Source organism: Neopelma chrysocephalum, unplaced genomic scaffold (assembly GCF_003984885.1).
Source record: "Neopelma chrysocephalum unplaced genomic scaffold, ASM398488v2 Primary Assembly neopelma1_24, whole genome shotgun sequence".
In the NCBI taxonomy this organism is placed as follows: Eukaryota; Metazoa; Chordata; class Aves; order Passeriformes; family Pipridae; genus Neopelma; species Neopelma chrysocephalum.
Window position 1 is genome coordinate 4,843,112 of NW_020897693.1, and position 22,978 is coordinate 4,866,089.

General features: G+C 38.5%; 1 protein-coding gene across 1 annotated transcript; it reads right to left on the reverse strand.

The window, feature by feature from the left end:
* Nucleotides 1–1,920: 1,920 nt before the first annotated feature.
* Nucleotides 1,921–22,486, reverse strand: COPB1 (coatomer protein complex subunit beta 1). Its single transcript, XM_027700864.1, has 22 exons — nucleotides 22,378–22,486; nucleotides 19,151–19,302; nucleotides 18,237–18,466; nucleotides 17,327–17,496; nucleotides 16,566–16,680; nucleotides 15,870–15,962; nucleotides 15,216–15,353; nucleotides 14,108–14,227; nucleotides 13,554–13,661; nucleotides 13,317–13,463; nucleotides 12,748–12,893; nucleotides 11,674–11,770; nucleotides 10,946–11,106; nucleotides 10,154–10,274; nucleotides 9,560–9,787; nucleotides 9,203–9,382; nucleotides 7,994–8,138; nucleotides 6,400–6,519; nucleotides 5,806–5,951; nucleotides 4,437–4,526; nucleotides 3,527–3,682; nucleotides 1,921–2,255 (listed from the first exon to the last, which is right to left on the reverse strand). The coding sequence occupies exons 2-22, from the start codon at nucleotides 19,239–19,241 to the stop codon at nucleotides 2,196–2,198; spliced, it is 2,862 nt and encodes a 953-aa protein (XP_027556665.1). The 5' UTR covers nucleotides 19,242–19,302; nucleotides 22,378–22,486; the 3' UTR covers nucleotides 1,921–2,195.
* Nucleotides 22,487–22,978: the final 492 nt, after the last annotated feature.

Genomic DNA, 22,978 nt, shown 5'->3' on the forward strand with positions numbered 1-22,978 from the left:
ACACATAACTACATTGCCAAGGCAGATCTGCCTACCCAGAGCTTCAGCTCTTGCTGGTATCATGTTGAGCATGAGATGGAGCTTTCATTAAAAAACAAATATTGGCAGAGCCAAAAAGGGATTTCAAAACATGCAAAACAAACAGGTCATTCAGCAAAACCACAATGCACTATCTTAGTGATTTACTGTCTCTAACATCTGCTGGAGTACAAGAGCTGGATACCCCCACAATAGCAGGTAAAGGCTTTTAAAACCGCACTGTCATGATACTTAGTGTCAACAGTATCTATTGTTTATAAACAAAACAAGTATTATGGCAACCTGTGCATTTCATTGCCACATTCGATGCTCTCAGAAGTGCAATAGGTAATCAGAGCCCTCAGAAGCTACTTTCAATTATTTTCTCTGCTCACACAAACTCAGGGCAACAGCCTTGCTTCTCACAGATGCTTTCTTTTTTCTTATTGTATGTAGTAAGTGTGAGGTGTGTGTGCCTATGAGAAAATAGTGAAATAAACACACCATAGCTTTGGAAGTCACATATTTCAAACCTAGAATATTTAAGAAACAACATGGCCTTAGCAGGTGTACAGGTTGGTCTGTAACAGAGGGGTGCACACTGGAGTACAGTAACACAGACTTCATTTGATGGCAAATGGCTTAAAAAATAACTACTGCCAGCAGACTTTTGTTGCTTTTATGATTTTTATGTACTAAATATTCAGCTTTGTACAGCTGCATCAGTATAAAGTTTTAGTTGTTGACAGATCTGCCCCATTTTTTACTGTGGGCAAACTACTTTTTTCTAACACCTAAGCTTCAGAACAGAATTGGAATGAAAAGTGAACCTAATGCTTATAAAAACAGACCTAAGGTAGCCAGCAAAAAGTAGTCACAGGAAGAACAAGTAATTAAATTTTTAGATGAATGTCTCAGGTTTTGCATTGCACTTCTAGGGCCATCCTTTAGCCACATAAAATACAGCAGCCCAGACTCTTTCATTTCAGAATTAATATGTGTGCTCCTTCCTGTGCTTATTCAGAGTGAAAAATAGGTATTTTCATCACCAAGGCCTTAAATGTTTTAGGATACTAATTCGATTCTCTTCTGTCCTAATGGAGCAGGTCACAGCTGCTGAACTTTAGCAGCAGACTTTGTGCCAACTGGAAGAATACTGCTGGCTCTGGAGATTCTTCTGTAGAAGTAATTGCTTCCAGCAATTTAACAAATTCAGAATTGATGCTTAAGAGATTCAGCTAACAATATTTTCAATCTAATGGTTATATGTTTTAATCTACTGCTAATTTGCATAATATTTAGAACCAAATGGTGTTAACCAACTTCCACATCCTGACCTGACCTTCACTTACAATTCCTCCTTTTCTGCAATTTTTCAATTTAGTTCAATTCACTGCAAGACCATAATCAGTCTGAATCCTTCCTTCCTGAGCTCACATATGTGGTTAATGGCTGCATTCACTGAAATACTGCTTATGCTGCAACAGCTTTAACACCGCACTTCGCTGTCTTTTCCACATTAACTGAAAAATAAGAACACCACCAGCAATGTTATGTTACTTGTGATAACACTGTTAGAAAAGCAGTTCAGAAAGTTGCCAGAAAGAGCTAAATTTTGACAACCTCCTTTCTGATACTACAAACTTGTCTGTGCCAAGCTATTACATTACTAAACCAACCTTCTAGAACACACAGACTTTGACTTAAATGGCAAATATATATTCTCCTAGGTATACCAGAGTATTTTAAGAGCCATGATCACACATTCACACAATTCAGGCCTAAGTCATTATTGCAAACACTTAAGCTATTACAGACTCCCACTTTCTTAGCAAAATAGTCCTAGCCAAATATTCAGTACTGATTAGATAATATAGAGCTTATAATTTACAGACAAAACAGTAACTGGCATAATTTGTTTATTGTACTGTGAGCATCAGTATATATTAGAGACAAAGAAAACATGACTTCCAGGACAAAGAAAAAAACCCTGGAGATTTAAAGTTTTGCTCAATATCAATCATGGAGAACCTATAAATTATCTGCTGGAATGCTTTTAGCTCAAAAGCTTGGCTTCTACAATTACAGAACACTGAAGAATACAAGATGTTCTGGATCCCAAAAGCCACATACCTAAGGTTAAATTGTAAAAGACCTGAAAAGGCGTTAGGTAAAATTTATAAACTTGTTTTCTTCTGAGACAGATTGATCTTATCTCCAAGACTCAGGGCCATTCCCTGTAAGGAAAAGAAAGAAGACAATTATGGCACAGATACTTCACTTCCAAATGACTTTATCTTATCTATATTAAAATGGAAGTTCCATATATAGAAATCTGTGAAGTCATGGAAATTTCTAGCTGTTCACTTATTTGTACACATCATACTGCACATTTCCTTAACACCAGGTAAAGGTTAGATCTACATGTATTATTGAAACAACGAAACCTAAATGAGTTGGCAAATGTTACATGTGTTATCAGAAGAATTAAAAATTGAAGCCTTTTGACCTCCCACCAGTTGAAAGTAGACTGCCAGGGGAGAAATTACAACTGCCAGTCCAGTTCCTGAAATTCAGCTGTTGAAAGTCTCAGACCTGGTACTAGCACTCAATGCACTAAAGCTATGAGAAATAATTTAATCACAGAACCACATTAATATTGCATAGAAACTAAAGAAATCTCATAAGAAACTGCATGAATAAATCCACGTATTCAATAGCAGAATGATTTCCAGGTGAAACCATGCCGGTATATGTAACTGAATGCAGTCTTATGTAACAATGGCACTGTAAGCATATTAGAAACATGAATTTAAAACAGTTCAAAATCTTTACACTGACATCACACAAAGTAAATGATTTCTCTAAATGTGAAAACTCACTGGTAATCTTTTATTGTACCCTGTTTAAAATACTTCTATTTTACACTGTTTTTTACTGTATTTATTCCAAAACCCATACTTTATTTTTAGTAAGGAGGCAAAAGTTCTAAAATCTAAAGCAGACTCATAGATATACCTACAGAAAATACTCCTACTACAAGACTCTGGGTTTTGTTTTGCTGTTTTTTTAAAAAAACTCCAGTGACCAGCAATTATATGCATAAAATTTCCTTGTTGTGTGACACTAAAATGTGCAATTTAGTAGGAAAAAGGTCATGGAACCCTGGGGAATATTTGCTCTTTATTTAAAATCAAATAAAATATAACATCCTATTCGCAGTGCTATAGCTAAAATAAGGAAATCTTGGCCCAAAGGCCTATTTTATGGTAACACACTAGGAGAAAAGATCTACAACATGGGTTTAGGGTATGAGGACAACTAATTACATTTTATTTCCTCGCAAAATCTGTAAAAGAGAGTTTTAAAACTAAGTATGAAGTTCCTATATTCACCTTTCTCCCCAAAAAAATCCCATTTATCTAGCACTAAAAACTAATGTACAACAATTTTTCAGAGTGCTTGATACATTTTCATAGAAGTCACAAGGAGACATAAGCCATTTTACCTGACTCTTTGCCCGGATTCGTATGTGACCAGTGACAGGCGCCTCTGGCCCGAGATGAATCGGCTTCTCAATGCTGACGTTCGCAAGGGCGTCTTCTCCAAAGATGGAACGGGCGTAAAGATTGGCCGCCATAAAGCCACAATAACCAGAAAGTGCCTGTGGGAAGCACATTTGAACTCTTTAGAAAGACCAAAATCCTTTAAACACATTTTGGTTCGCCCTAGGTTAGCTAGGCTAACACATCAGTATGTAACGTTTAAATTTCTTTTTTCATGCGCAAGATTTTGTAAAATGTGGGAATCGTGCACTGGGAAAGAGTGGTGGCCTTTTTCTAGAATTAATATTGGAAAACATGCAACCTACAGTATTCCTGAAAACAAGGTAAGATGGCATTTAATGGTTGGATTTAACTAACAGCAACGTGGTGAAGAAGCTAAATAGTAACAATGGATCTTGTCTGGTTGCTATACATGTATTAGCTAATAGCTATTATACACGTTATACCTTAATAGCAAATATTGTATATATTTATTTTGCTTTACAACAAAAAGGCTAAACTTGCAAAAGAAAGGTAAATTTTGGCAGAGGAGGAAGAAACTTGGAGCTACTGAAAAAAAACCTTTATAAAAACAGATGGTGCCATTAAGTCTATACTACAGCTTGGCTACCACGAATTAAAACGGACATTCTGACTTTCTAACCGCTAAAGTGATTAAGCAACACAGAATTCTGGTAACTTAATTTGGTTTTAGTAATTTCAGATCACTCATTTAAAAACTTTGCAGTATACGTTCCATTTCATTTTGTAAGCAAGCATTTCTAATAATATTAATAACAAATGCTGAACAAATTAAATGGTAAAGCACACAAACTAAAAAGAGTGTCTAGAAGTCTCCAAGAAATAGCTCACCTTCTCTGGAGTCAGGCATTTCATATTGGTTGACTTCAGTATGTGCTGTAAGTACTCATTTAGGTCAACAATATTTGTATTCACTGTTACCTTGAAGAAGGAAAAAAAAAAGGCAATTACTTTAATTAGCACCTCAGGCATTTCTGAAACCATCTCTCCTTTGGGGCTGTATAAATGAGATTACCACTGCATTTTCCCTTGAGGAACTGCACACTCAGTAAGCTGGCTGCACTCCCCATTATGTGGTGGTATCATAAGAAGTCTTCCCCTCCTGCCATCCAGTTGTTAGAGATGGAGAATTTCACGCTATTACCATGGTTTCCAAAATATATTGGGTGAATATGATATTGTGCCAAACATGTAGACTCTCCAGAGCAAATAGTGGACTTCTTGGCTGAATACAGTGTGCACATTGCCAAAACACAAAAAAAGAGGTATCTAGTCCAAAGGTTGCTTTTAACTAATGATAAAAACTACTTTTATCTTTCCCTCCTAGCAACAAAGCTGCCTTGGCTTCCTCATATTGATTATTGTTGGTCTGGTCTGGGATAAACTTCTTTTTAACACAACTCTTAACAGTAGTTTATAAATTTCACATTCCATGTCTTAAAATTTATTGTGCACAAGTTCCCCCTGAGACATTTAAATCTAGTCTGAAGGGAACACACATCAATATATGTACCAAACAAGGTACAGTTCACGTAAAACATCTTCCATTCTGTTTTAATGTTTCTACTCTATTCTTAAATCATATTGCTCTGTTGTATGAGATTATGTCCCTCAAACCCTTTTTTAAGAGGTCTGTAGTTAGCTGTTTGGGCACCCTCAGTTAATATAAAGTGTACCCACCATCTTGTTGGTCTTGCACAGCATCCATAACTCTATGCTACAGTTGTACTGCAAAGTGATAGAGTGAAAGGAAGATGCCCCTATCCATGGCAGGGAGGCTGCACTAAATGACCTTTAAAAGGTCCCCTGTGACCCAAAACACAATGCAATTCAGAACTGGAGAGGCTGAGCAGTATGAGTCATTCTGCAGCCTCAGCATAAACTTATACTTGCTGCCATCTCACCTTTGAGCCAAAATACACAGCTATCCCCAATCAGTTTGGACACCTTCCATACAGGAGATAAAGCTCAATGCAAATACCACTTTTGCAAGAAAAAAACCCTAGTTATTGCATTGCTAAGCTTGTGAAACTGATAAGATAACAGTAAGAGAAAGAGCTACTTGAGGCAAACATCCAATGTGGATGTTGAATAAGGTTTATACGACAATAGATAGTGCTGATTTAATGAGTTGGTGTAGAACAGAATTATACCACATCAACAAACAAACCCCGAATAACATACAAAAAATAAAACTAACTTTGTTTTCCCACTCAAACTCTGCCCACATCTGTCTGAACTCTGCATCCGTGCAAGAGGCAGGCTGGATGTAATCCATGATGTCAATGTGGATATCACTGAGAACCACACAGTTTCTGTCGCTGGCTGCTCCAGAGACATCATACACTGCAATATAAAACACAAACCACCTTAATGTTTAAAAAAGTAAATTTGCACTTAATAAAGGTGGTGAGTTACCACCTGTCAATTAACAACACTCAACCCTTGCTCATTCTCATGGCTGACCTCTGTCCTCTTCAAGAGCTTTACCCAGTTGCCACAGAACTCTGAGTTAAATGTGTTGTCTTTCAGGCAGGGCTGCCCAGCTCGTTCCAAACTCAGAGGCTTGGGTTCAAGTATCACGCTGACAATCATTCTAAAGGCAGCATGTTCTACCATGATTTTAAGTAAAACCAATATGGATTTTTTTTTAAATCACCACAAAATATTCATGCATTGTAGACCATTTAATTTCCTCTCCCAGTATATAAAGCTTTAATTATTTTTGGGCTCATTAAGTAGTTAAGAAATGTTTCATATTAATGTTAATTTTGCATACTGAACTTTTACTTACCAACATTACCAAAAATGATTCCATTTTCTGTTGAAGCGACTTTGACGTTAGCTTTAATGTTGGCAAAATCATGTGGAGCCAGTGTCAGAGGAGATGGTTTTTCCACAAGTTTCAAGTCACCTGTGTAAAGAAATTGGGAGACGGGCATCAGGGAACATTAGCAGTACACAACGACCTTAGATTTTGGAATAACATCTTATTTTCTTGTCAATCAATTTTTGTATCTACAGAGCTGCACCAAACACCACCATAAAGATATTAGTTAATTTGGAATTCATGTGGATTTTTTACAGTTTGCTAACTGTAAGACAAAGTAATTTACATTACATACAAAATTTTGGTTAAAATATTATTGTGTTCACCCAAACCCCACTGAAAACAAATGCAAATACTGGCTTAAGTAGGCTTTGGATTGAGTATAGTATTATTTTTTAACAAGGAAATGGTTAATTCTACCTTGTGTTTTAATCACTGACATCATCATAAGACCTAATCCTATAGTCAAGTGCCTCAAAACCAAAGTTCAATGTCCAGTATTACATGCACCAAGCTATTTATAAACAGGTCAAAGTATCACCTTGACTCTGAATATAAGTGCTCCAAGGAAGCACTAAGGGTTGTATTTTTACTAATCCTCTAGCAAGCAATTGTGAAAGACTCCTTAGCTCCACTAAACTGCCACTTGAGAACACAGCATGAACAGCACGAGCTCTACACACAGGAGTGATGTACCAAGTCAGCTCTTGCACCACATCTGAAGACATCACCTGGGAAATACAGAATTCCACTTAACTGAGCTGACAAATAGAAAAATATTAAGTGATACATTCATTTTAATAATTTCCATCATTAGTCTGATGAAATGATTTAGAAGTTCAGGAGAAAGGTTATGCCCCTCCAGTCATATTTACAATAATTTAAAGTATGTAATGTGTTCTCCTGGTGTATTGTAAACATATTTCAACTCCTGACTGCCAAAGTAGAGGACAACTAATAATAAAAGGGTCACTGTTCTTTAGAGGAGCTCTAGTCGCTCCTCTAAAAGAAGTCAATGAAGCTTCAGTCTTGTTAAAGGAAGACTCTGGTACAGCTGCTGGTGCAGGGAATGGTTTCAGCTGAGTAAACGCAGTATTTAAGTACCTGAGGCTGAGTGTAAAAACCCCCTAGGGCAGATGGCTTTCTCTGCCTGACACATGCCCCATACAACTTGAGATTTTGTCCTTTTTTGGAAATTTATTTTTGATGTCTATAAGAACAGCACAATGGGGAATAAGTATATCAAAAAACCTGTCCATATTTCAGGAAAAAAGGAGAAGTGAAAATGTAATGCTATTTCCTTAGTGAAAAAGCCATGAAAAGATTAAAAAAATCTGACTACAGTTTGTATCATCAGATGGTATTGTCAGTGCCAGTACATAAAAGTCTTCCACCAAATATATAAAAAAAATACATTTGAAAGTCATTCAAAAACATCCTTCCAAAATGGAAACTGGCATAAATGTGTAAGTATTTCGAAATGTCTCAGAAACTCCTCACAACCGGATGCCAACGCCCAGCACCTCACGGTTGCTTTGTTTCCACCAGTTCTCCTTACCCAGCGTGGCCAGCTCCAGGGTGCAGTTCTGCAGAGTGTCACTGGTCTGGTTGACAACGAGCACATCCAGCACAATGTCATACTGGTTGACGTGGACATACGCTTCTGCATACACAGGGTCCGAGAAACCTGTCAGCTGAGTAACCTGTGACAGAGGTTAGGGTGTTTAATGTCATGGAACAGTTTTAAACACAGAATCGTGTCAAGCAATCACAAAAAAATAAGAATGAAGTACAGTTAAATCCATTATTCTTTAATATGAGCCTTCAAAACAAGCAGGTGTGCAAAGGGCTTTTAATTTTACAGAATTTACTCAGTAGTAAGAAAAACAGGAAAGCAAAAGAAAAATGGGAAAAACACCTCAAAAAATCACCACAAATTTTGCCTAGAAAGCAGTATTTAAAGAAGTTGTGATGTTTAGGAAATCTAGAGTTCCTGCATAAGTCTTCCAAAACAAACAGATTTCATTAATTTACAGCTAAATACACAGTGATTGTCCATATTTTTAATAAAAATGAATACTAACTGCATCCTTCCTTCACATATCCTTTTGTATAGAGATGACAACTGTAAAACCTTTCTAGATGAAATGTATTCTGAATTGCTAGGTTGCTAAAATATGAACTGTAAGGCCATTTATTCTTAAGAAGATCAGCAGGACAAAGAAATGCTGACTTAAAATTAAAAGGTAGCTTTAAATTTAAAAACAATTCAACCAGTCTTTAAAAGCTTGATTTTTTAACTGATGAAAGAATGAAGAGATTTCTTCTCTTTGGACCTTCTCTGTAGGTCCTAGCAATCAGGAGCAAAAAAAAGGTATAAAGATAAGGATGCACTGCACTTGGCAATAGGATATAGCAGCCAAAGAAAGAAAGAAAGGGGTTCTTAATCTCTACTGATGTCCTTATCTCTTCCCTGTGAACCTTACTGGGCTCTTCAAACCAGCAAACTATTTCAATTTCTTCTCCACATTCCACCAGCTCAGCACTCTCCAAGTTTCCTCCTTATTCTTCCCCTCCCCACGTGAAGAAGGTAACAGCTACAAGCACAAGTACTTTACTCCGTGTCTTAATCCCAACCAGGAAATACCTGTGTCTTTCCAATCAGCCAGCACTGTCAGTTCTTTAGTTCAAGCCTAAGATTCCCAAAGCTGATCCTGTGCATAAGCAGCGCAACCTGTATATAATTAAAACACTAATTTCACATTACCTTATTAAGTTTGGAAGCAAGAGGATCAGCAGCCTCTTTCCTCTGTGTGTTTCCCATTGCTGCAAGAAGGCTGAGCTGAAACTGGTCTTCTTTCGAGCTCATTTCATTTTTAGCAGTGAGCTGCATGAAGGAAATGGGATCATCTGGCTGAACCGTCACATTCCTCTTCTCCGATTCTTTCTGCAGGAAGAGAATAATTCAAGAATTCCCAGTGAATTCCACCCCTTAGCACAGAAACACAGTTGAATAATGGCTGACTTACACAGAGTCAAATGGTGACATTTCTTGGACCAGCTTGGATGTGAACATCCATCAAAGACTACAAGTGTTTCTGGTTACACACTTATAATAGCTCACCTTCTGGGAAAGTTTCTCCTCTTCTAGCTTGGCTGACAGCATATGAGAGAGGGACTGTCTGCATTCTTTGTTGAAAATGTCATTCATGAGAGGAGAACATTCTGACAAAACTTTCAGACACAAGGAAATACGATCCACATCATCATCTGTAATTGGCTTCTTGGGAAGAGAAGACTTTCCCAAATGGAGAATAGTGGCCATCAGCAGCATAGCTTCAGCATTAAAGGACTGAGAAGGAGGACAAAGTAAAGAGAATGGAAGAAGGTTATTGCATTTTCCATAGCTTTACAGAAATGTTTATTTCTGATTTATTTACAAAAAGGTGCACATTAATCAAATCATAAAAACTCTGAGCAGAATTACTTATTTTTTTAGTACTTGTTATCTAGAAACCAAGCAGCATGATTTAGAGACTGTCTAGATAGAGTGACTGGAGAACAGTATGTCCTGTTTGTGACCTAAATTATCATTATTATCCAATCACATAACTGGCACTTCACTTTGGACTTAACCCATTTTGCATCTGTTTAAAAGAAAAGAGGCAACAACCAGCTCTTCCTTGCATGTACAGCGAAAACACAAGAGATGACTTACATTTTGTTTCTTCTTTTCCTGAACTAGTGACACATATCTTAAAGCGATCTTGGTTAAAGTTGTAGCAAGGGAAGCTGCAACAAAGAAATCACCATCGAGCAGGAATCCTCGTAATGGAGGTCTGCAAAGACAAATCATCATCAGAAAACTAGTTTTGGATGACACCCTTCAGCATACTTCTCTTGATACCTTAACATTTACACCGTACAAGCTAAACAAGCTTGAAACATCCCAGAAGGTTGGGTTTTTTCCCTCTCAAAGTACTTTTTTCCAGATACATTCACAAGTCACATAGTCATTTCCACACTGACTAAGGAGTGAGAGGTGTAATGTATAATAATTTTATTGTAGCACTGAGATGATAATGACTAGTCAAGATGAAGTAGCCCATCTGCAGTAACTAAGGAAATATAACAATTGTTCTACCTACCAACAAAATAAACTATAGCAAATATTAAGTACTGCATGGTGATATCAACAGAAGAAAATGTTTTAATCTAAAGACAACATCTCTGTATCCAACTAAAACTGTGAAAGAACTTCACACATAAAAAAATAATTAGAATTTCAGATATCATAATTAATAGTGCTTTTCGATACAGTAAGCTTTGACTACAAATCCTAAACAATCAGGCAACATCCTATCAGCTACCATCTACCTGGGATAACACCTTAATACAGGAAATTCCCTCAACCACTGAACTTTGTCTGAGAGAAAATACCACTGAAATAGAAAAAAAACCCCACAAAACCAACCAAGTCACTCCTGGCCTAGTATGAAGTCTTAAATACCTGTCTTCTTCCTTTTTGGCAGGTCGTGAACTACTGAGAGCACTCTGTGTTGCATAAGTGCCCATCTCTGTGACCAACTTTTGGGCTGGACCTACAGACACCTCTTCTTCAGGTTTTAGCTCCCCAGCTTCTTTCTTGATTTCAGATTCTACTATTGGGATCTAGAAATGAGCAGGAAACAATTGTTAGAATTAAAATAAAAGATGTATTTTTGTTCTGCAGAAGGTTTTAATAAAGATTATCTGCATTATTGAAGTTCTTATAAGCAAAAAGTCAGCTAAAATGCAACAGTTTTGTGAGAATTTGAGGAGATAAGCCGATGTTGAAATACATACAGAAGCTTCCTACTCATGCAATAAAGCTCAAATTGCACAGATTGTCTTAAATCCCTCTCAGAACAACCCACTTAAAGCACTCTTTCTTTGTCACTGAATATAATTAAATTATACCTTAAAGCAATCTTAATTTTCTGAAATAAGGAATTTCTCATCTCCCCTCTTAAAAGATATCCCTTATTCTCAGCTGAACTATGAGACTTGAAAGAAAACTGATCATGAATGCAAAACCCTAACTTCTTTTTACTTAAGATTTCCTGTGCAGTGCCATCAACACACCTCAAGTCCTCAGAACACTGTTAAAAATATCTTTTTCCTAGAAAACCCACAGCATAACGTCAAGAAAAACCACAAAGAGCTAGTAAACACAAAAAAACCCCAAAGCACACACACCTCTCCAAGTGATCTGCGCACTTCTGTCATTACACTTTGTATGTCTTCCTTTGTGCTGCAATATTCTCCAAGGATCCATAACGCTCCTCGATAAATCCTAAGACAAGAACAGTAACTTAAGCCATGTTTTCATCATAAATTCAAACTAGCATCAAGAGAAGTGATTTATGTTCGGTGGTAAAGGTCAGTCTTGACAAATCCAAAAGGACACAAGTGACAAAAAGCAGGTTTGATCAAAAACAATTACCCTTTCAGTTTTAGTAAGCTTATGAACAGGTACATCAAAATAGATATATTCTCTGGTACAAATTTATTTCTATCTGTGTTAATCCTGACATACACAAAATTAAATTTCATTGTGATCATGGTGAAATAACTCTACTGTATGTGACTAAAGTAAGCTGTAAATTCTCCACTTAACTAAGACAAACTAATTTCTCCATTTTAAAGGAGAAAAACAAAAACAACAAGATGAATGAAGATTAAGAAAAGAATAGCAAAGCTTCAGAGATTTTTTTTTCCCCACTAATGAGATGACGATGGAGATAAGATTCAGAGTTTTCTATGTATTACAAGAATGACAGAGTGCTGTCTTCATACAGAGAAGTTCTCATTTGACCTAAGCATTACAGATCCACCAGAAAAGAAAGTTTTTAGAGCCCTGAAAGGTGCTAAAGAAGCTTTGTAGCTGTAAAGCCTGGTCTATGTTAGATTGGGTTTTCTAATAAATCTAGCCTAAGCGTTTCCAGTTGCCTACAAGAGCGAATGCCTTACTAACTCTGTTTTAACAAATATATCACTTAATGGTTGGCCTTCATCAACAACACTATCTCCTAGCAAGTGGAAATACAACTACCAGTTGCATACAGAATTTATTTTCTTCATTCAATGCAAAAAGCACTTAATTTCTTTTGTACAGGTAGGCTGTACCTAGAAATCATCTACTCCCAAAATATCTCAGCTTCAGTGTGGGGTTTGCAAGAATTTTGTTACATATTTAAAGGCAATATACATTCAATGAGAGTGAGACACAAGGTGCTCCAATGTTGGTTTGATACTGTATTTTGGACTCACTTGACAGATTTAATTGAATGAAAGACTTCAAGCATCTTCTCAACAATAAGAGGTCTGAGGTTATCAAATCTCTGGATTGCTTCCCGCACAAACTCCAAGACATCAGCAGCTGCTGCTTCATTATTATCACTGAGGAACTCCATCAGCTAGCACAGAAGAGTGAACATGAGCACAAACAGCAGCACAGATAAGTTTGTACAATAATATTTTCCTTCTGTATTCAGAAAAATAAAACTGCATATGTATCTTCCATTAAACAAAATTGAAGTCAAACAACCTTAAAGACATTCCAAACAATTACCAATCATCATAATCCCAAATTGGCTTTCTAATGATACAAACTATTGCATTTTAAGTAAAGGTCCTCTTCAGCTCATGTTCTGCAAAAGCATTTAAAAGTAAAGTCTCAGAAGACAAATGTTAACAGCATCAAAAGTCCTGTATTTCTTTAGGGATTAAAAATAATATTGCTTCCTGTGAGGCCACTATGAGGAACACTTCAGCTATTCTCTAGGTTTTGGGTACAGCTAGAACCTATTTAATGACAATATAATTAAACATTTGCATACCACTGGGATAACATTTGCAGCCATGTCTGGGAACCGAACGCTACAGGAATGCAGTGTCCGAACAAGTAGCTGTCTGTACTTGTCTGTATCTTCGTGCTCTGTCACATTATTAGTTTTAATCACTTCCTTCTTCAGAACAATCACAAGCTGCAGAAAAGATCAAATAAAATTGAAAAAAGTGACATACTTTTCAAAAGAAAAAAAAAGTGTAATGAATCAAAAATACATATATTTTACCTCCTCCACATTTCTTGAAGACACAAGATCCAGAGCCAGTTGGAGGGTTTTTTTGCGTACTTCTAGATCTGGGGTACTCAGCACTCTGAGGATGTCCATAACTAGATCCTGAAACAATAACAAAATTGTAAGTAATTTGCTGTTTTAATTTACTTCCTTTTCGTGCAATTCTAATTTTCAGTCCTCAATGATTTTCAAAGCCTTTCTGGACGCATAATATATAATCTGCTGACAAGCAAGCAACATATCGCAGGCATTAGGACCTTCACAGTGTTTATTTAATACATTCTACATTTTCATAGAAGTCTACCGTGCAAGCTACATCATTAAACCTTAAGATCAGGACAGCATTTGCTATTGATAATTCTTATACAGACAATAAAAGCAGGAAATCATAAACATACAAGTCCATCCAATATGTTTTTACCAAAAACATTCCAACAGAAAATGTAAACTTCAGAAGTTTACATTTCTCCATACATCACAAAACCTGAAAGCTTTGTTATTGAAGGCTTTTCTTTCCTAAAGCTTGCAGGAAAAGACAGCTCACATACCTGTAATACTCGTTCATGGGAGGGATGCTCCTTTAATTCAATCAACCGATCCAAGACAATCAGTTTCACATTATTATCACTTTCTTTAATAATCAAATCTATGTAGCACTGGGCAGCTGCCTAAAATTAAAAGGATCAAAATAATTTTTTAATTAATGAAGAGAAGAAACCAGCAAATTTCTGAGAGAAATTCCGGAAAATAGTCCTTTTATATTACTTTTAAAGTAGCTACTCTGATTTGGCACAGAAATGAACCTGAGAACAGACTTCAAAATTTTCTGGTCCATTATAAATGGATTTCACTACATTACAAAAATCACACTGGAAGGCTCACAACTGCATCAGCTTACAACACACAGACTTGATTTCAATTTCAAAGAAAGACATAACAAGATAGATTACCTGACATACTTTGGGTCAGCTGTGAAGTACACAACAGGGCATGAAAACTAACTTAAAACAGTTGGCAGTGTTAACCTATCTAGATTTGGTTTTAATGACAGCTTCTACATACAGTATGTCTACTCAACAAAAATGAGTATACCAGAGCAATAATGTTGGAATTCATACTCCCCCTGACCTTTTGAAACTACTATTTACAATGCTTTTACTCTGAATCTAGACTTGCATATTCTGTTTTTGAAATTTCCATACAAGTTCAAAACTTCTGAGTGCTCTTAAATAATGAGCCGTACAAATATGAATCTAGGAACCCCAGATCAATTAGAAATCAACACCAATCTTCACTGTTTCATGCTTCCCCCCGGTCTGAAAACAGGAATAAAGACTAAAGAAAGTAATTCAATCTCTGAAAATCTTCAGCTTTAGTTTGCTTTGCTAACTATGCCAAGAGGGTTGCAGGTTGGTACCAACCCTTGTACAAGTCTGCACTGTATTCATGCTTGTCCCCTACCAAAGTGACACGAAGTCTCCTAGCTCCAGGTCTGCAAAGCAGTCTTTCTGTGACCAATTCTAAGAGATATTATAAGAGAGACTTTCACGTGTGAAGTGTTACTAAAGCCTTTGCTTTTTCAAGCTACATGCAGCACACAGCACCCATTTCAGTGCATTAAAAGCTAGGGAACATCTGAAAACATCACTTCCATACCTTGATTGCTGTTGGTGCACTGGAGAGTGTAACTAGAGTACCTGCAGCTTCATACTTCACTGCAGGGCTCGATGACTGCAGCAAGTTGTAGATGCAGCGAATAAACCGAGCTCTCTCCGATGGATTCGCATGACAGACCTCAACAAGAAGAAGGATGCACAGTTGGCACATAAAGAAAAAAGGAAACAGCAATCCTACAGTTTACCTGCTCCATTATCTTACAACAAGGAGAGAATTGAGCAAAAGGTGACAACCTTTTCTGGGGCATTCACAGCTGTAAAATCTAATTACAGCTATTCAAAAGCTGTTCTTGACAACTCAGTGCAGTTGTCACCAGATCTTAAAAAAATCTCAGATCAAAAGGAAGGGCACAGCGTCTACCAGCTTCTGTAAGAGATGCCCTGCTCATGCCCATGAAACCAGTCTGATAATACACAGTCCCCATCACAGCAAATCAGGTGAGACATATTGCTCTACACTGTGCATACTTGAGCCTTTATCATTTCAAGAGACAAATCTTACTCAGCTGTATTAAACAATGACATATTCCTGACATGGACTAGAAGGTAGCTATAAAACCTTTTCCAGCAGCGTTCTATCCCTTCTAAAAAGCAGTCTGATATAATCTAACGTGCCACAACATTTCCATTTTACCTTGTAAATTAGTTCAACTATAACCAACTGCAGTATGTCACCAAATGTCTGGACTTGGTCAATACAGGTACTCAAATAATCCAAAGCTCGATCCTACAGAAATAAAAGATAAATTATTTTAAATTAGACTGAGTTTGCTCACTCCGTTGAATTTTAAATCAAAACACATTCTAAAAATCAAAATACAAAACAGCATTTATGTGACCCTTCAACTTGAAATTAAAACAATTTAGGAAAACACTGTAAACCTGAAGAGCAAATTAATCTGTTCTGTCTGTAGATTGCAAAAGAGAGACAAAACTAATGGTAATCAGGCACAAGAGGCAATTGCCTGTAGAGCAAATAATCCAAAATGCTAAACAGAAACCGCCGTTTCCTTCTCATGCAGCTACAAAAGCTATAAAACAGTAGATAAGAGAGCACTTCTGAGTCTGGTTATACTCCCTTGCCAAAACTAATTACAGATTTTAGCACCAGTAATTCACCAAACACAGTAATTCTCCTTTAAAATGAAGACAGCACTGAAGACCTACTTTAACTTTTTCAGTACCAAATATCCCACAAAAGCATTAACATTGTCAAACATGGGTTTTTTTATGAATACAAATAGTTCATACTACCAACAAACTCCTGACTAGTTACCCAGCACATCTTCAAGTTATTAAACCAAATGAGTCTGAGGGCAAGTATCCTTACCTGATCTGCATGAATCAGCATCATAAATGCATTTCTTTTGCAGCTTGCATCTTTCTCATTCACCAAGAAATCATGGATCAATTCAGGAGCATCAGGTATAAGATGTTCAAAGTTTCTTAAAAAAAAAAAATCCTAATTAAAAGAGCTACTGGTAAGGAGTAGAACCCAAGGCTTAAGTGCATATCCTGAAGACAAACATTTACAAAAACTCAGGAGTAAAACAGTGATACAGAGCTTTTGTGCAGCTATTTAAACAGCAAACAGACTCAAGGAGCTTTAAAAATTGTTCGTTGTGATGACAGCTAAGATATTATCTCATCAACGATTACATTGCTAGCAACACTCAGCCACATGGTTCAGGTAAAAACTGCAATAATGTTTAGTATGTAACTGCAGCACATAAAAAATGTCCTGCTCAAATAAATTTATATACGCATATTCCTACAAGGATTCTTCCATATTCATGGTTGTGGACAATGGTTACAAATAATAACATTTAGATCATCAAGAAAGGCATTTGCCCACACAAATTAACCTGCAATATAAGGACCCCTATCGTACTTGAGAAAGCAGCAGCAGTACCTTTTGCTTCTCCAAAGAAGTCCATTAGGTAGAGGAGAAAAAGCAAACAAACCAAAAAAAGCCCAAAGACCACAGCAGTGATTGATAAATAAATGTTTGAGATCTCAAAAACCATGCAGATCACTACAGCTGGCCTTGGTCTTCTGCACCCACAGTTTCCAGCTGTTTCTGGCCTTTACCTGTAGATGGTGTAAATGGCCAGGACTGCGTTCCTGCGCACGTAGCTGTGCCGATGCTCCAGGCAGGCACGGATGGCCGGCATCAGAGGCTCCAGCAGCTCTGCTTCCTTCAGCTTGCAAAGAAAGCGGAGAGTGGAGCCTCGGATAAACTCATTTGGGTGCTGAAGATCCTAAAACCAACAGGAAACATATTTGAAATGCCAGACTCTCCAGATGAATGCACTTGCTAGCTTGCTAGCCTTCTCCCACGCAGCTTTCTAAAGGTGCAAGTTCCCAACATCCACAGTGACACCTCAGTCTTCTCACTAAATACATTCTTAAAACACTGCTGCCCCAGTGTTTTTAAATACGTACCAATATTTAAAAACAGGTGTTTCTGTGCAGTAACACTTACAAAGCCCGTAGTATGTTTTTTTGCATTATATGTGTTTTCCCCAATTACCATGGGTGTGAAAGCTCAGCCTGTGGGCATTCCAACACACTGGATACTAACCTTTAGTGTGCATTAGCTCATCTGCTTCCAACCCATTCCCAAAGTTGAAGGCCTTTACTATCTTTATGAAGAAGTGTCCCAAATATACCACATTGAAGTGGTATACCACATTCCAAAAATAGTGTCCTTCATGAGCTTGTCCCAAGATACTACGAAGACAGTAATTACGTTACCCTCACCTCTGACATTCACTGACAGAGAAACTACATTTTTGCTAAGTTATAACAGTAAAAGAACACAAAATTTCCTTGTCAGTAGCCATGCTGCTTATCTACAGTTATCCAGCCATGAAGCACTGAGACATCACTTCTAGGAAGGAAATGCTGAGTATAAACCAATTTTATATTGATAAAATAACACAAAGTGATCCACTTTCTGTAAAGATCCAGACAAGCAATGAAATAAACAATGGGCTACCTTTCTGTATGCATCACACACGAGGATCATTTCCTGCAAGAGCCTGCCATCTGGAGTGGTCTTTGGCACGATCTCCCAAAAGACAAGCAGCAGTTTTTTGATGGTATGATCTTGGAGAGGCAGCACAAAACGTATGATGGTCATCAGAAGCCCAGGCAGTTTTTCACCATTCAGAATCATAATGATTACTTTCTTCAAGGCCTCAGTCTTCAACTTGACATCTCCTTTTTCTAGAGGAGGAGGAAATGAAGTCAGGAAGGCTGACATGTCACAGTTAGTTTAACAAGAACACCAATCTTCAGCAACAGAAGACACAAACCCCTCTGAAGGAGTGCAGCAGAGCACACTAATAAAATTCATGCCCTCTTATGATAGGATAAAGAGGAAGCAAGAGACATTTAAAAATCAGCATGGAGTTCGGACTTAATTCTAGGATCAATATATTGAAATTGAAAGAGTACAAATTCCAAAGCTGTTTTAATACTTAAATTTAAATAGCCTTTTATACCAGGACACTACAATGTGCTCTGTTGTCATACATATATATAATAGACACTATCACTGCTGTTTCTGCCAGCACATTCTGCAGTGCACTGAACAAGTGACAACACAACCTGTTGCTTATTACAGTGCTTAAATCTGCCCTTGCCCAAACTGGTATTACTTAAAATTTAAAAAAAAAAAAAAAATTCAAATTTTGCACAGACTGGGGGACACACACAACATACATAAGATAATATCATGAAATTTCTCAAACCACAGCAAACAGAGGAATGTACACCTTTCAAAAAGCAACAGAAAATAAACATCAAATTGACTTGAGTTTATAAAATGTAAACAATACTCTAGGAAAGGCACAATGAGAGAATAATTAAGGTGAGATGGAGTATCCTTCAATCATTGTCCATACTTGCCTAGGTCATTTTTTAAGCTGATTTCAGACGGTGGTTCTGAATCCATGGGAACGTTGATTAACGTGTAACACACGTTCTCTGCAGCAGTCATGGTTGTTGGTTACAGGAGTTTTCTCAAGGGAAGAATTATTTTGACACAAATATCAGACAACCTAAAAACAAGCAAACAAAGCCATCTCAGAGTTAACAGATTTTATTAAAAAACACGAAAACATTATCACAACTGACTTAATGGTTTGAAGGAGCTGCTGGGTTTCTTGAGAAGCCACATTCAAAAGCCACATTCACTTTTCTGTTACACTAAAATATTCCTGTTAGCACCTCAAAGATGAAGAGCACGAGATTTTCCAAAGACAATAAAAAAGTAAAAGAAAGAAATCCTCCCAATACTTCAAGTAGAGTCAGGGGTAACAGAAGTGAACGAGCACCTGACTGTAGCCCAATGGACGCAGCAGCTTCTCCCTCATATACTCACTCCCTGATCCTGGCTATATATCCCCACTACCTTCACTGCAGTCCTGTGCCCCTCTACGTGAACTGACACAAGCTAAAAGACTTTAAAACATTAAAAAAAAAAAAAAAGATACAGTCACACAGTTCTCTTGACTTGATTAGCAAGTTGAATCAGCCTATGGAAGAAGCTCTGAAGATGAGCACAAGATCCAACAGAGCAGAAACCAAGGATGGGCAAAAAGAAAGCATGGTGGAGAGGGAACAGGATTGCATTTTGCCTGCCAAGGATCATCAGAGCATCTCAACTCTACTGTCTCTGCTAGACATTAATGAGGAAAGTAAGTATTTTTATGGTGAAGAAGTACAAGAAGGTTACAGATCTATCAGAGCTGATGTGTGGCTGACAGTTCAGGTAATAAAATTACCAATTAAGCTTATCCTCAGCCTCATGTTTGTTTTTTCCATATATAATAGATACCTAGGATCAAATCAACCTTTTTCTTCTATCAATCCTCATTCTCATGTTTGTTTATTCCTTATATAACAGACATCTAGGATCAAATCAACCTAAAAAACGCTCAAGTTTCAGCTTGCTTGTTTAATGCTATGATACCACACCGACAGGCACAGCAGAGAAAACTGTTACTTTTTATTACATAAGCAATTTTGTACTTTCTTCAGAAATTGTGTCAAAATAAATTAGCTTTTATTAATTTTCTGGAAGTCTCCGACTGAGTTTAACAAATGATTAAAACAAGGAAGATGCCTTTTTACTCTAAATTACGATACTACACATTAGTCAAATAATGTGTAAAGGCATATTTGTTTTATACAATTTTTATTACTAATAACAGCGCCAACAGAACTGAACAAAATGATCCCCACCAAAGGCTGTGATTTACATAAGGATGGAAGCACCCAACTCTTCAACTCAAGGCTGTGCTTTCTCTGCAGATTGCTCTTCCTCGAGGTTCCATGATGGCAGGGCCAAACCTCCACGACATAAAGCTTTCAATAACAGGCCAGTTTAAGAAGCTGTTGTCTGGGGACATCAGCTCACACCCCACATCACCTCTTTTACCTGTGCAGACAACTTCTGAGGTGCAAACTCTGTAAACTCTCCACTCCTATGTTATTACTGAAGCAGGAACAAACAAAATCCAGCAGATTAACAAACACCCATTCCTGGTATGGCTAAAAGTACCTCCCTACAAATAGCCCTGAGGAGAGAGGGAAGTTGGGACATGGAGCTGCAGTGTTTGAATGAGCACTTGAGGCACTACACAAGCTGGTGCCAGGTCCAAAGTCTCTTTTCTCATCAAATGGGCACCTAGGGAACCTCAAACTGAACAGTGAGCAGGAAATTGTGCTAACTTGGGCTGCTGCTTCTTTGTACACAACAAAACAACAAACTAAAACAGTACCACAGCAACAACCCCAGAAAACAATTGCAATACAAATTTTTAAAAGAAACCCGCCTCTTTCTCTTAGTAATTCTTTATTTTAAGGATTAGATCCTTCAAGGCTATTGTTTAAAAATATCTACACAAACAACTAATTCAAGAAAAAACTAGATGTGGCACTTAGTGCCATGGTGTAGTTGGCAAGGTGGTGATTAGTGAAAGGTTGGACTTGATCTTGAAGGTGTTTTCCAACCTTATTGATTCTGTGACTACTGCTCATTTGTAGAAATGCAACTGTTTTCTTGCCTTAGCAGCAACTTTTTTGCTTACTTTTCCATGCTGTTAGCCAGAACTTCTGCCTCAAAGCCCTGCAGCACCTTTACCTACAAGAACGACTCATACAAACCACAAAGCACATCCTTGCGAAAGCAGACCAGGTATTTTTACTCATGCCAAGATCTCAACTGCAGAAATTTCAAAAATCACAGTCAAACATGTCTCTGAAGCATGATAAGTGAGTGTACTTTAGGCTCTGAGAAGTAGCAGCAAAAACAACTCTCCGAAAATGCAGAACTGGGAGACTGGGCAAGGAGAACCAGCACCCAGTTTTCCTCCTTGACCTGAAATCAGTTTGATCTTAGAGATAGGCCCCACGGACACATATGTAGGCGCTGCTCTACTGCTCCAGCAACAAAATTTCTGACCACCTGTACTACTCACAGAATGGTTTGGTTTGGGGGGTACCTTAAAGATCAACTCGTTCCAACCCCCCTGCCACAAGCAGGGACACCTCCCACTAGACCAGGTTGCTCAGAGCCCCATTCAACCTGGCCATGAACACTTCCAGGGATGGGGCATCTACAGCTTCTCTGGGCAAGGAGGGGAAATCGAAATTTACAGCGGAAATCGAAAGCTACAGTTTATCAAGAGAAGGAAATAGCCACACCTGCTCGCCACCTACATCCCTGGGGAGCCTCAGGAATGGGGGCACCTCGTGAACCAAAACCCTGCGGACGCATCGCTTTACTGATGCACATCCGTAATACACAGCGCAAAAAACACGTTTACTAAAAAATCCCGACACATCCACAGCCGCCCTGGGGATATTTCTCCCTCCACGTCCCAGGCACCCACTCCCAGCTCAAACGCGGGGGGTTTTTACCTATGAGGCAAAACTCCCTTCGATGCCACCGCCCGCCCTTCCCCCGAGCAAACCGCGAGCCCCCCGCGCCACAGACCCCCCCACACCCGCCCCGCGGCCCTGCCGGCGGGTCCCTGAGGCCTCGGGGCCTGCGGGGCGCACCGCACCCGCGGCGCCCGGCGCTCCCTCGGTGCCCGGGCGGCCTTTGCGGCGGGTCCTGCGGCCCGTACCGAGCGCGGCGCCGGGCAGTGCCGGAGCGGAGCTGAGCCGAGCCCGGCGCGGCCGCTCCGCCGATGGTGACGTGGAGCCGCGCCCGCCCCGCCACATCGAGCCTACGGCGGCCGCGCAGGGACACGCCCCGCGCACACGCGCGAAAGGGGCGGTGCCGCCCTGCCCGCGCGAGGAGGGGCTTCCCCCCTGACGTCACGGCCGCGGGATTTCCCCCCGCGCGGCGTGAGGGTCTCCCGGGACACCCGAAAACAGCAGCTAAAATTAAGGTTAAAACCCCCGCGCGGATAAACAAATAAGGGGGAAATAGTTATATAAATAAGGGGAAAGCGATTAAATAATAAGGGAGGGGAAAAAAAAAAGGAGGGTGGGAAATAGTAAGGGGAAAAAATAAAATAAGGTGGAAACTAAGTAAGTAATTGGGACGATAAATAATTGCGGGAAACAATCGGGGAAAATAAATAATCGGGGAAAATACATAATTGGGCAAAATAAATGATTTGGGAAAATATATAGGGGAAATAATTGGGAAAACAAATAATCGAGGAAAACATAATTGGGGAAAATAAATAATCGGGGAATATAAAGAATCGGGGAAATATA

Coding starts and splice junctions, on each gene's coding strand:
- COPB1 (XM_027700864.1), bottom strand. CDS start 19,241: ATGACTGCTGCAGAGAACGTGTGTTACACGTTAATCAACGTTCCCATG. Junction 17,497..18,236: donor TGTGTGATGCATACAGAAAG/GTAGCCCATTGT, acceptor TGTTGGTTTTAG/GATCTTCAGCACCCAAATGA. Junction 8,139..9,202: donor TTGCTTCCAAACTTAATAAG/GTAATGTGAAAT, acceptor CCTCTGTCACAG/GTTACTCAGCTGACAGGTTT.